The sequence below is a fragment of the Limulus polyphemus genome, unplaced genomic scaffold, assembly GCF_000517525.1.
Source record: "Limulus polyphemus unplaced genomic scaffold, Limulus_polyphemus-2.1.2 Scaffold5, whole genome shotgun sequence".
NCBI classification, from domain to species: Eukaryota; Metazoa; Arthropoda; class Merostomata; order Xiphosura; family Limulidae; genus Limulus; species Limulus polyphemus.
The window spans coordinates 1,531,947-1,547,231 of record NW_013665615.1 but is presented as its reverse complement, the minus strand read 5'-3'; the positions used below and the strand labels follow the sequence as shown (position 1 = coordinate 1,547,231).

At 31.9% G+C, this 15,285-nt stretch overlaps 1 protein-coding gene across 2 annotated transcripts in view; it reads left to right on the top strand.

Moving 5' to 3' along the window:
* Positions 1-15,285, top strand: part of LOC106472993 (calcitonin gene-related peptide type 1 receptor-like) — a 148,822-nt gene that overhangs the window by 40,592 nt on the left and 92,945 nt on the right. For both annotated transcript variants that reach the window (XM_022379483.1, XM_022379446.1), the window contains exon 2: positions 13,564-13,669. In XM_022379483.1, the coding sequence (XP_022235191.1) occupies positions 13,607-13,669 (63 nt within the window). In that variant the 5' untranslated portion in view covers positions 13,564-13,606. The remainder of the gene's footprint in view (positions 1-13,563; positions 13,670-15,285) is intronic.

The window sequence follows — 15,285 nt, the reverse complement described above, 5'->3', positions numbered from 1 at the left end:
GGGAGAAAAGCGATTGTACAGATCTTTGGAATTAGCTTGAATATGTCATTGGTCGCTGTAATACTCTACCGACATCTATGAACCAATTAGTTACAACTGAACAAGGCAAATTCTGATATTCTGTAAACTCTAAATCAATCTTAAGCCAGGCTATTTTAGGACTTGCGCTATCACTTGATATAATAGTGATCAATTTAGTTTGCATATGCAAACAAATCCAGTGTTTTACAAATGTTTGTGAGTGTGTGTAGACCCTAATAAATGGCTAGACAGAAAAAGTTGGCTATTGTAGTTATTGTTATTCTAAAGTTTTGAAATTATGTTACACACACATAAATTGGCATAAATGATTTACAGTTAACGTATCAACGAATCTGTTTGATAATAACTCTTTACAACGTGTTTTTTATGACTTGTATAGATCTTCACCAAAGTCATTAAATAAATGTCAGTATGCGATACAAGTCGAAGTACAACCTCGTAACGTAAACTACATAATGACGATAAGATAAGTGATAAGCTTTGACACTAGAACAATTGGATCTCCACGTAAACACTAATTCCATACATTTAGCTCGTCGCAGTATAGCATTGTATAATGCGTTTCTTACGCTTCCGTATCGTTTTATTAGCCATGTCAGTACACTATGAATGATAAGGTTGTATTTATAGAAAGGCGTGTATGAAATATCATTTATTCGCTTTTAGATTCAATAAAATTGTATACTGCATTTACTTCAGAATATTTTGAGATATTTACAATAAATTTTCAGATGCTACGTTCTAGGCATTAAATTGGTTAGCTTAAGCCAAAGCTCTTATCTCATGGCAGATGGTAATTAAACAAATTCAAATGATGAATGACGGATGATTTATTTTTTTTATTTATTAATTACCAAAGAAATCACTTTATGATACAGAATGGCTGTTAACAATTAGTTAATTTTGATTTAACAATCTAAGATGAAAATGATAATGCCAAAAATAATATTTGTTTTTCAATTAATGCAATACAACACGCTTTTCACTTCTTTTTTTTGTTTCTTATGCATATTTCAAAAAATTCCGCGAGCTCAGTAACATGACTGTTTGTTTATTGAATTTCGCGCAAAGATGTTAGTCATACTTAATTTTGAAGTGGTAGACTAAAGAGAAGACAGCTAATAACAATTGACCATCACTCTTATAACACGCTTACGGCTCTGGAGTGCGGAATGCTATTTATTTTTCAAAATAATAAAAGGCGAACAACGAAAAGCCAACTTCACAGTTTGGCACATTAACTACTAGGCAGCTTTGCCCCATTCATCTCAAAAAATGCCTACAACTAGGAAATATTTTTGACATTTTCCTTGTTCTTTAAATCGTTCATTATTTTAAAATTTGATCCCATGTCAGTAAAAATAGTTTCTATTCTAGAAGGTAGTGAGAGAGTTTTGGAGTAAATTTGGCTATGATTGTAGTAAAAAGAAATTGTGTAATCAAATATATTGTAAATGCGTTGATGTAAAAGTATATTCTCTTGGGCTTTCTGTACAATATTCAATATCATCTCACCGCTAAAAGTCCCCTGGTGGGACAGCGGTTAGTTTACATACTTACAACGCTAAAATCCGGGGTTCCGGAGGACAGAGTGTCTGGTGTGTAAGAAAACAACAAGTATCTCTATAAAAAAAGAGTTTTTCAGAAGTACGAGGAAAGTCCACAAAGTGTGCGGATGAATTATTAAACTGCTTGCTTTAATGGAAACGTTAATCTACAAGATTTGAATCGCTTTTAAACTATTTCACGAATCCAAAGATAAAAAAGTTACGCCAGAGTATTGTTCAACACATTGTATTGATGTATTGATCATTGCATGAGTGATCGATCATCAAAATGATTAAAGTGAGTTGATATAGTTTTTATCTTGACCTTTGGTAACACAGTGCTTCGTAATTTATATATTCTGTTTCAACTGTCCTTAACCATTCAGACTGGACACCATAGACGCCAAACTGTGAAGTTGCGAATTTCTTGATTAAAACTTTACAAGAACCAAGCGTGTTACCACGTGAATCTATTCCTATGTCTTTCGACACTTACATCATTAATTTTCTTTTGTGGCGGCACTAAAATGTGACAAATCATTTAACCTACACACATGTCTTAGATACTGTCGTTTATTCGAGATGAATTCTCATTATAAAAAGCTTTCTTGACTTTGATGTTAACTTAATTTCTTAGGATTCCACAAATTGTCATGCTATCTGCTAACTGTAACAATTCTCTTGTGTGACAGTTCCACTACATGTTTCTTCCAAATCATGTATGATAAAATCTGAGAATTAAGTAATCATATAATGTATACGAATTATGTTAAAAAAATTCGCTTATAGCCAATATGTTAAACAGTGGTGATGATTGAGTTGTACCTGTCTGAGAGTCGTGCCGTCCAGTATTTGCTCTTGTTTAATAATATTTAGAGCAATATTAAACAAATGTCTTATTTAGAGTAATATCAAACAAGTGTCTTATTTAAAATAATATTAAATTTATTCTGTCACTCTTTCGTGAATTTTTTTCCTTTAATACATCGCGCTTTAACATATTTATGAAATATTTTTTATTGTGAGACTATGCTCTTGAATAGTCAAATATAGAGCTTTTAAACATTAGTTCGAAATATAGCCGCATCTCCACGTCTGGAGCCCACAAAAAGATAAATCTCTTATTCGACTACCATTTTTAATTCAGTATTGTCTGCCACGTTTTTGGTGTATGTATTCAAACATTTTAAATTTAAGTTCAGAATACTAACTTCTTCTTCTTCTATCTATTGTTTTTTTTTTAACGCATTAAACGTTTTAACAGGGAACGCCCTGCAAGCGCAGTTACACATTACGTCATCACATCCTCAGTCTATTTTCCTGTTTTTCATATCACGATGATTTCCAGCAGTGTGACGGCCTATCCACTAAAGCTTTACTCATTCTCATACTCTAGCGTAATACAACAGAGATAATTCTGAGAAAACAGCCTCAGATTTTAGATTACTACAGTTTTAAGGGTGGAATTACGCTCTTGAAACGACCTTCAAACATGATGCATATTTGGTAGAACTATTGACGATAGAACGCTAGTTCCACATTAAAACTGATGCCGCCTGAAAACACCCAAACATTTATTAGATTATTAAGCTCTATATAAAAAAGCTCATTCTGTTAAACATTGAACAAGAGCTAAAAAAGCATCAATTTTAATTGTTTAATGGAATATTTCATTTGCATATGTGGTCTGAAATTTTGAGTGTGAAAACTTAATCAAATCAATAATATAAATATTTAGTTAAAACCTCATTTTTTGAACTTAATGTGCAGTCCGTGTTTTAAAAACAACCTATGTATTAAAGTATATAAAAAACATTATTTTATATTTTTACAGATAGAAATATGTTTGCAAACTTACTGTATTGTCATCATTTATCATCACTGCGGTAAAACTTTACATATTAATACAACATTCATATCTAATAAAATTAGTACTTTATTTTTATGAAACGCAAACTTTTACCTCATTTCTCCTTCTCTTGACCGACGCTAGAAACCGGGTTTCGATACCCGTGGTGGGCAGAGCACAGATAGCCCTTGTGTAGCTTTGTGCATAATTAAAAACAAACAAACAAACAATTCTCTTGACCGATTTGAGATTTAATTACAGCCGCGGCTATTGAGGAGTCCCTTTTGTTGTTTCTATATGCTACTGAATCTAACAAATACTGACAAAATCAGAGATAACACAAGTGTATTGTTAACGCTCAAACAGACAATAAAGTACAGTACAAGATGTCATCTATATCACTAGACCTAACACGCAAACTAAAAGCTTTCTAATGTAACGTGACAGTTTCAATACTCTAATTATGATGTATTATTCTACACTACAGAATATTATATACTTGCTGTTATCTTTTAACACTTGATTTGTTTTTCGAATAAGACAAATACGCGAATTTCTCTCTTATTTTAAAGAAGCGAAAAGAACTTTGATCAGAAGCTCTAAGTACTGGTTACCAAAACAGTAATACATTTTAATTTTTTAATAGGACCTTCAAGTCTCCATGATTAAGCAGAATGTTACATCTTTCTATCAGATTAACAATAACGACGTTAGTATTCTAAAGTATTTTAATAATACAGATACAACAGGTTAACTACATGTTAATATATTCTCAAACGCCAATTTTTAGTTTCCCTGTTCATATGATTACTTCCAGGCTTCATGACAATCTGAGTAACGGGCCTCATTTATTTATCTTAAAAGGAGAAAGGAATTTTTGAAAGAATGAGAATTGTTTTAGGAAAGCTTTCTATTAACGTAGTTGTAGCTAGCGTGATGTAAGTTCGTATTACGTATATTTTACCGTTGAATTTCCTTACATTTTGAAAAATGACCTTAAATAGTTTGTTTGTTATGGATTTCGCGCAATTTCGTCCCTAATTTAGCTAGTCATCACCACCCACCGCCAACTTTTATGCTACTCTTTTACCAACGAATAATGGGATTGACCGTCATATTATAACGCCCCCACGGCTGAAAGGGCGAGCACTTTTGGTGTGACGGGGATTCGAACCCGCCATCCACAGATTGCGAGTTGAGCACCCTAACCACCTGGCCATTTGAGGCCTACCTTAAATGGTACTCTGTGGTATTTGTAAGGAAGCTAGAAGAGAAGGAACATTTACACAGATATATTCATAAGTACATCCACTTTCCAAACTAAAACTTTGTACAAGAAATAGCAAGATAAGACAGAACTCAAACTGTAATAGATTTATATGTTCAAATCAAAAATGACATTATAACAGATTCAACAAAGGTGATATTCAAAAGATTAACCTTCTATATTAAAACATATAGTCTAAGTCGTTTTATTGTCTTCTTTTATAGGATTACAAAATCCGAGCAGGATAGTTAACGTTTAGTGTTTTTTAGAGGTTCAGTACTTTATACTAAAATGATTTTTGAGGCTCATCACGGAGTAACATGTCGCCAAACTCTGCCATGCTCTATCTGACGGCAGTGCATCTTGACAGTAACGCTGACGCGCAGCTTTTATTGCAAAAAAGTTCGTCGTAAACCTGTCATGTTTAAAGTTTTACTGAAGGCTTTCGAAAATCAAGGACGATGGTCTTCCATTGTCTGTTTCAATAGCCCAATATCACAGAAATCCATAGGCGACTTGCTCGGTATGTCTTCCTACGGAATAGCATGAACAACCATTTCATTCTTCAGCTACTTGAAATATGTGGTGGTTGAGCGGATATGTGGTTGAAACATCTTGTGTACCCGTGACTTGTGACGCTTTTCTAGACAGAGATACCCGTGTTTGAAGCTATAAATCCTCGATGTGAAGACATATTTATGATATAAGTTTATAAATATTATGTGTAGAAAGGATCACTTTTCGGTGGCATCGCACTGCCTACAGAACACCAACCAATGTCAAAATGTACTCATGATACATTTCGATCTTCAGCGAGTTATTTTTAACCGTGGTTGTCACATGACTTGCTGGCCTGCTTATTAAAAATCGTTCTAATATAACGTACTCAACTTTTGGTTAAAGGAATTGAAAGACATTAGCCACATTATATAATAACCCCAAATGCTAGGAAGCATGACTAAAAATCTAATATAGGTGATTTATACTCACAATGTGTATGTGTGTGCAATTACATGTTACCAATAATAGCAATAGCGAGTTATTTATACTATTTTTACATCAAACTACTACCACAGTTGTGAAGGCGATTTACCTTTTTGAAATTGTAATTAAAACATTGTAGCTTCCCAACGGTTCAGCGGTAAGTCTTAATGCTAAAAAAAAAATAATTTAGATACACGTGGCAGAGCACAGATAGCGCATTCTATAGTTATGCGCTTAACACCAAAACAAACAACAAATAGATCATTGTTATGAGCGCATACGCAAATTAACCTTTAAAAGGTTTTGCTGTCCCAGGTATGAAATGGAAAAAATAGGGTACTTAGAATCCGTGGGTGATTTTACTGAAATGTAAAAAATACTATTCAAAAATATGTGATTAAATAATCACTATTCTATTGTTTTTGTCCTTATTATTGAACACCTTATTCAGAAATACACTTCATGACTGAAAATTTGATTATTAGAGTAAATTTGGATATTCGCCGGAGAAATTTCTCACCGGAATAAATTAAGATTTTTAAGCTATATAACATTTTTTTATGTTTTCTTTCGATTTTTTTAGAGATTTTTAGCAGAAAATAACTATGTTCGAAGTTTAAATATTCAACTGAAAAGAAGAAATGTTTTGTTGAACAAAAAGTGTTAACAACATACAGTTTATAAATAATTAACGTGGACTTCAAATTGTTATCGGTTTACTAGACTTTTTGCATTAACAGTTAGACCTGGAAGAGCTTCTGAATTAATAGCATCAATGTCACATCAAACTTTAACATAAAACATTCATCAGAAAATTTCAGATTCTTAATTTCACTAGCAATTGTAGATAATTAAAGAACTGTAAATTCTTTATTTTGGGAATGAGAACAACACATTAAGTTACATGGTAACTGTGTGATGCAATTACTAACAAATGTACGCTTTAATGGAACTAAAGTTCTAGGGTCCTAAGAAAGGCCATATGTAAAACAGTAGTTGAATGTGTTTTCAATAATAGTGTCTTTGTTCTGTATCTCAAAGCACTGAAATGTTTCTTCCTTTTGAAAAGTAGTAATTAGAGTTTTTGAATTAAGAAGCTCAAACGTAATCTCTTCGAAGGAGTACCTTTTGTTTAAATAAGACATTTATCTAATAGAATAATGATGTTTTCTTTATCTAAAGCTGTTTCAGGGATTGCGAAAAATATTTTAGTTCAGTGTATTCTTTGTTTAAATGGTCGAAATTTTATTATTGTTTCAGTTATAAAAGAGAAAAATAACAATCATATTTGAAACTTAGTTTTAAGTAATTCATAGGCCCAGATAATGTTGTGTGCTGACAATTTGGTGAAACAATAACTAATTTCGAAGATACGAATGACGTAAAGGTTCAAATAGGAATCAACAAGCAACGTTTAAATTTATAAAACATAAAGCTAGAATAACACACAATGGCTGGTCATGTTGTAGGTTTTTTTCACTGTTAAGAAATGTTGATATGGATAACCTGCTTGTTGTGCTTCTTCTTAGAAAACATTCTGATGCACTTGTGTGTGTATCTTCGTTAGTTTTGTAGTATTTCAATAATTATGGGTGATTCACAAACAGAGCTGTCCTGTGTGAGTGTTCTTTAATGTGTTTCTGGGTTTATTTATCTGGTTAGTTGTTTCTGCTCTACTCCATGTTCAAGAGGAGGGGGTGGTTTCACTCATAAAATCAGAAAAACAAGACTGCACAACAAAATCATTCTGATCCTATTCTACTCAACGAAAAACTTCTGAATACAAAGGCCTCACCAATCATACTAGGATAAACAGCAATCTAAAAACCAAAAAAATAAATAAATAAATAATAGAGACTCACGAGGAAAAGCAATATTCTATAAAACAAATATTACTCACGAAAGAAATTGAATACCACAGACTGGCAATTATACTAAACAATTCCAAAAAGTAAGTTACAGTTTGAATCCATTACTCAATTGTTGTTGCCTTAGTGCAAAGTTACATAGTAGGCTGTGTACACTTTGCCCACCACGGAGAATTGAACTCCAGATTTTAAGGTGTAAGCCCGTAAAGTTACCGACTGAACTCATTATTCAAGCATAAACTACCAAATTACTGACTGAGCCAATCATTGAAGTACAAGCTACTAAATTACCGATTGAAGCCATTACTTAAATATTAACCCATTAAGTTACCGACTGAACTCATTAATCACGCATAAACTACTAAATTACCAAGTGAATTCATTACTCAAGCACAAACCACTAAATTACTGACTAAGTCCATTACTCAAGCACAAATCACTAAATTACGGACTGAATCCATTACTCAAACACAAACCCCTTGGACAGAGACAATTATTCAGATCTCATTATGAAAGCAATATTAGAAACAACCTACCTATTTATACCTAAAACCAAACTGAAAACAAATTATAATTGGAATATCACTAAAAATTATGGAAGATCCAATTAAGTAAAAAATCTCTATGATAAAGCCTCAGCAATTGTTAAACGTTTAATCAAGAAACCCAATTCAAGAAAACTACGGAAGGTTCTGTAATTCCATAGACAATTATAATAACCCAGCCACACTCTAGGGGAAATTTAAACCAATATATAAACCCGATGAATGTAACCAACTCTTTATTGTAATAACGGAATTGTTACAATAGAACAACAACAAAAACAAAAAAGCAGCAGTCTTTCTGCATCACCTGTAGAATACTTTCTCGCTTTCATACAAAAATACGTTCAATAACAGTTTAAACATTCAGTTGAAAAATACATTTAGGAAAAGGAAACCATATGTACTAACACATTTTCAGTAACTACGCACATAATACAAATAGTAGCACAAACAACACTGGAACAATATTAAATACCCACCCCTGACGTATTGAACTCGAAAAAATTACTGAAAAATAAATCTCTAGAGGAAGACAAAATCCATAACATATATTTAAAACAGAAACAAAAAACTTTTTATTTCAACATTTAGCCAGAATCTTCACTCTCATCCTATGTTATGATAATATCCCAATAACTTAGAAAACACTGTTCAGTACTCATGATATAAAAACCTGACAAGTCTTCACAATATTCAAAAGCCTACAGACCAGTAAGTCTAACCAACACAATACGGTTAACTATTGAAAATAATAAGTACTCAAAGGTTTCTCATATTTTTGAAAATGAATTGTGTACTTAGAGAACTTTCAGGGAAACAACAACAACAGGCAAATAATTGATTATCTTATTCCACTCCCCAAGACAACACTAAAAACATTAATATTAATTGTTACTGTTTTCCTTCACGTTCAGAAAGCTTTTGGCTCAGTTAGGCACGATGAAATAAGATACAAGTTATAAACTCCATAACGTAAAAATTGTATTTAGGATACATTTTGAACTTTCTCAATACACTATTGATGAAAATAAAAGGCAATCCAAAGGACCCTTTTTGCTCGTTGGCTAGAATGCCTTTTTTCTTTGTCATCAGGTCGTTTCTTTAAATCTTATACGTAAAGTACTTATTTTAAAGCGAACGATAGTGTGAAACCTAGAATTTAACATTGTGACTTTAATAACGCATAACATACCATTTCCGAAGTGAACATAGGAAACGTCTCTTATCCAGAATAGACAAAAATTAAAGATGGACTAAATCTGTAAAGAAAACAAAATTACCTTCTATATTTCAGAATTTTAAAAGAAAATTCCTATTCCTGTATCCCTTTTTTCACAAGAAGTATGGTAAAATAGAACATTGTCGGTATTCTCCCTAAATCATGGGATAAGTAAAGTTCATTCATATATATAAACCTCTCAGTTTGCGGATGATATAACATTATGGTGTTCATCAAGAAGCTCTCTACTAGTAGTCTGACTCCTATAATAACAACTAAATCAAATAGAGGCTTGATGCTCCAAATAGAAAGTAATACTAAGTCCTCAGAAAACACAGTTCATAACTTTCAGTATAATATTAGCCAGAAGACGCATATATATATAAACTAATTTCAAACTAATAGCTATAACGACATAATAAACATTTCTAAACCATCAGAAGTTTTAGGCATCACCATTATTCACCACTCCAACAAACATGGATCAAGCGTATTACCAACATCACAAGTAAAGCCATTTCTCGCCTCGGCATATAAAAGCTCTAAACACTGCACCAGTCGTAACCAATCTTTTAATGTACAAAACACCAGTAAAATTGATCTTTTAGCTGAAAGTAAGTGTTGTTGGTGCAGATAGTAGTTAGCTTCAAACTTGTGTCAATAGATAACTTGCTGGGAAATCTCTGTGTTTCATCCAGTTGTAATTTTCGTGGGCGATGACAAGAGTTTCTTCTACTGATATGTTATTGAATATATAGTGAATATCAAAAAGCTAACTAACATATATATCATTCTGTGTTCGTATAGAAAGTTCTAAATCTCTGACGATTTAGTTATTTGTTTTGTTTGTATGATAGGACCTTTACATTTTAAGAAAAGACAACATAGGAACAAGAAATTTTGAATAGATGTCTGTATCTACAACACAACAATATGTTTTAAGATAAAGCTTCATTTACAGATAAATTAATACGTATTGAAACCATCGTCAAAATCAAAGATTATCCAGCACACGTTATCAAACAAGCATAAATAACAATGTATACCTCCAAACAAACAGGAGCTGAGCCATAAGCCAGAATCACCATTCCGTTTATTCCAAAATTAAGCCGTTATACATAAAACATATGTAAAATTTATCAGGCTCAAATTCATTTTCAACCAAGTAATAATTTACGAACGATTTTAATTCATATTATGCAACCTGCTCATCTGAGAAACAAAGGGGTTACTTCGTATTCTTGTGGAGCTTCATACATAAAATAAACTAAAATAGTTCTAGAACAACGCATAAAGAATATAAATGTGCTGTTCCACTAATAAAACCAACGCATCAGTTAATGCCGAATATGTTATTAAAACGAAACATAAAATAGATTGGAAAAATTGTAGAATTACTGGCGCAGAAATAACTGGAAAACAATCACATGAAGATTAACCAATCTATCTACATTAGAAATGAAAACACAGCTCTCAAAAGAAACTTAGGATTAGAGATCAACAACTCTGGATACCAAAAGCAGAAGCTAATCAATTACCATATTAATATATCCAAAAGCTGCGCTACATGTACACCAATCTTGATAAACGTAAAACTACAAATCTGACGAAGATACATGAAAGTGCGTCAAACAATTGCTTAAGAGAAAAATCACAAGTCAGGTTGTATGTACCAAAAACTTCTAGCAGTTATCTTCCTACTAAATATGTCTTTCAAACAAGGTTATCTCAACATGTTCTCTGATGATTTATGTTTGTTATCGACAAAGGGCTTCTATCTATATTATGCTTGTTTTCAATATACTTACAGGCGTTTTTATAACCTCACTTAATATATTTTATAACCTGAAATTCTAACAGTTTTGGATGTGTATATTTAATAGTTCTAATTGTGTTTTATATCTGATCGGAAGCAAATAAAAATGTGAATTAAGTATTGCATTATATACGCATGTCTAGCAGAAGCTAACCTAATATTATAATTGGAGGAAAATATGCTGTTAAATATGTTTCTAATTAGTTACTTTCACTGAAAACAATGAAACCTATTTCAATTTACTTTCAACTAGGCTAATTTTAAAACCATTTGTTTAAAACTTCTCTCAGGATAAGTTTAACACGTTTAACTGAATACCAGAATGACGGTTTTTAACCAAAATCTATGATGTGTTATGCATTAATAGCGACTATCTTTTTATGTGAAGTGTTTACACATTAAACGCTATCAATTACGAAAAAAAATAGATGTTTTGGGAACTTAATTTTGCAAAATTACTAATACTTTTCGTTGTAGCATTTATTAATGTAGCAGACATAACTTGCGCAACAATTTACGTTTAAATTTAGCGCATTTCGGCATTAAAATTATAATAGGGATAATATAAGTTACAAAGCTCATAATCGTCAAATTCAGCATATTCAAGAATAAGGCAATGTCCTCGAAATGTAAACAGTTAATAAAAAATATGGTTGGATTAATGAGTAATTTTTCTGAATGTTAATTTATTAAGTATGTTTAGATTTTAATTCTTTAATCGTTCATCTTAATGGCTGATAGATATAGCATGAACAGAATCTTAAAGATCAGGTTTGTTGAGTGATTGTTTGTTTGAATTTATACACAGAACTACACAATGGGCTATCTGTGCTCTGTCCACCACGGGTATCGAAACCCGGTTTCTAGATTGTTGAGTGAAGCGCCATCAAATTATTTTCAACATGCTATCATAAAGTTGTCTCATTACAGCTTTATTATAATGAAATTATAGCGAGAAAAGTTGTTGACGTCATAACTTCAACAAACAAATTGTTGTTTGTGAACCAATTTTATGAATCATAGAATTTCCTGAAAAAGGTATCGAATTTATAATAAAACTAACACTGTAAAATACTGTATACTACACAACTGTTAAAATCTACAGTAAAAAACAGGAATTTATGTTTTATAGGTCTGCCTTATCTTACCAATGTGAACCAATCCTGTTTGTGTCTCTAGACAACCGTTACATTCCGTGTGTCATCTTGTAAGCTTAAACGTACTATTTAAGTCAAATGCAGATACAATATTTACTAATCAAATAGCGTATAGCTGTTTAAAAATCAGCATTTGCTTAGAAGTGTTTTATTTGAAAGAACTACAAAGCTAAAAGCTACAGGGGATTAGGGGAGAACTAAATGAGAGATGAGAGGGGCTATCTATCCGAATTTGTAATTACACTCGTTACACGTTGAACAATATGAGATCTGCTATTGTCATGTTGCAGTAGAACATTTTCCTTTGCCAAGAGCACGAGGAAGTTGTATCAGTATTGAAGTACAATGTTCGAGATTTATGTTTACATTGTTCGAAGTTTCCATTTTAAGTTGTGTTCTATACCACTGTTGTGGAAACACGTAACATACGACGCTAGCAGCGAACAGATATTGACCTACTAATGCAATCAATTGTTGGCCACAAATTACTATTAAAATGCGAATAGGAAAGAAAACCTTTTTTTTTTTCTGAACTTGTTTTGTTCAATGAGGTGAATTTCTTTTTAGCATTATTTGTAATTGATATTTGCTAATAAGAAATACTGCTCTTAATTATACGATTCTTAAACCATATTTCTATATTTTTAATGACTTGTTTACATCTATTCAATTCCTCGCGTACCATTTTATGCTATGAAGGGAGAAGATCAATGAATATCACTCTTTCAAAAGATAATTAATAAAAAAAAAATCCTTTTTATCGTGGAAATGTAGAATAATATAGCAAACGTAGCAACAGTTTTCGATTTAAGGCTAATAAAATTTAGAAAAAATCACAAACGAAAACATTTTGTAACATCTTTCGCATTACGTCTATAATCAAGTATTTTTGTAATATTTTTTGTCAGAAATTCGAAGTTCAATGCATTAATTTTGATATCAGATCAAAATGTTTCACTTTTTTGTTAATAAGCCGACAAACAAGTTTAAATAAGACCCATATGTAAATCGTGTTAATGCAGCTCAGTCTTACGAGAAGCAACACTTGGTTAATAATTCATAGTAAAGATTGTCTAGCAGAATAATGTTAGGATGAATTATCGTTTACCAAAAAAAAAAAAAAAATCTGAACATGGTATTTTGAAAACTCATGAAACATATTTTAAATTTTACTTTGGTTATTTCTTATATTGTATTTAGATAAACGTAATTAAGATAATTTGTTGTAACATATTTTGTGAAATATATATTATATAACAACTATTTCAGATACGTGTCACGTCTTAAAAACGTCAGTGGCTTTAGAAAGGCAATGGGATGGACAAACAGCTATTCGATTCTCTTCAAACTGCTTGAACTGGGTTTAGTATTAGGGGTAAGTAGATTTATATAAAGAACATTATGGTCCTAAAGTTTACCTACCTACTCTCACATACAGTTTTGTTTATGAAATCGAAAATGTTTGTAATTCATTATAAATAGTAAAACACCATACTTCTACGTAAACATCCTGCTTTAACATAAACTGGACAACAGAAGTTTTTCAACCTTATATGTACACCCCGGAGTCTCAGGAAGCTAGAGCGTTTATAAAGCGGGTTTCGATACCTGCAATGGGCAGATAGCCCATTCGATGTATAGCGTTATATTTAACGACAAAAAGATAAAATTATGTAGGAGACGCCTTCAGGATTTATACTAAAAATTTAAACTTGATATTACAATATCTGTAGGGCTTCCTTCTCAAACAAATTATATTCTTCATACTTTTGAAGTCTACAACACAGTTGTATATACATTCAGTCTACATCACAGATGTATATACATACAGTCTACAACACAGATGTATATACATTCAGTCTACAACACAGTTGTATATACATTCAGTCTACAACACAGATGTATATACATTCAGTCTACAACACAGTTGAATATACATTCAGTCTACAACATAGTTGTAGGTACATTCAGTCTACAACACAGATGTATATACATACAGTCTACAACACAGATGTATATACATACAGTCTCCAACACAGTTGTATATACATTCAGTCTACAACATAGTTGTAGGTACATTCAGTCTACAACATAGTTGTAGGTACATTCAGTCTACAACACAGATGTATATACATACAGTCTCCAACACAGTTGTATATACATTCAGTCTACAACATAGTTGTATATACATTCAGTCTACAACACAGATGTATATACATTCAGTCTACAACACAGTTGAATATACATTCAGTCTACAACATAGTTGTAGGTACATTCACTCTTCAACAGAATTGTATATATATTCAGTCTACAATATAGTTGTAGGTACATTCACTCTTCAACAGAATTGTATATATATTCAGTCTCCAACACAGTTGTACACACATTCAGTAAAACTCAAACACAAATCCTAACAAGTATAATATGCTTGAGATTTATACTTAGTGAATCATTTTTAAGTTATTATTATAAACAAAAGCATCTATAATCTAATGAGTAATTTTCATAATGAGTTTATATATTTCTCTGATGCAAATTTTAGGATAAATAAATAGAAAAGCAACACGATTACCAACAAATATTTCTTGCAATCAGAATAACTCATCAGCTTAAAACTGACTCAACAGATAAGATATAAAACTCAAAAGAGTATAGTGGCGTAGCAAAGGGGCAGTCGTCTCCCGGGCGCAGGTGTGAAGGGGCGCAAAATTTCCTCTGGCCTATAATGCCTATTAATTAATAATTATGCCCTTCCCCAGGATATAGCGCAGCTGCCCTACGTTAAATAAATGCGACACAGTGTTACGTTATTTGTGTGTATTACGCTTGCAGTTTTAACTTTTAATAGCCGAAATACAGTGAGACCGAATTGACGTACAGAAGTAAATTACACTGTTCTATCATTCATCTTTAGATCAAACACAAGTCCTAGAATACAACGTACAAGTAAGTGTACATTCAACAAAAAGAAAATACGAGATTGATGTAACA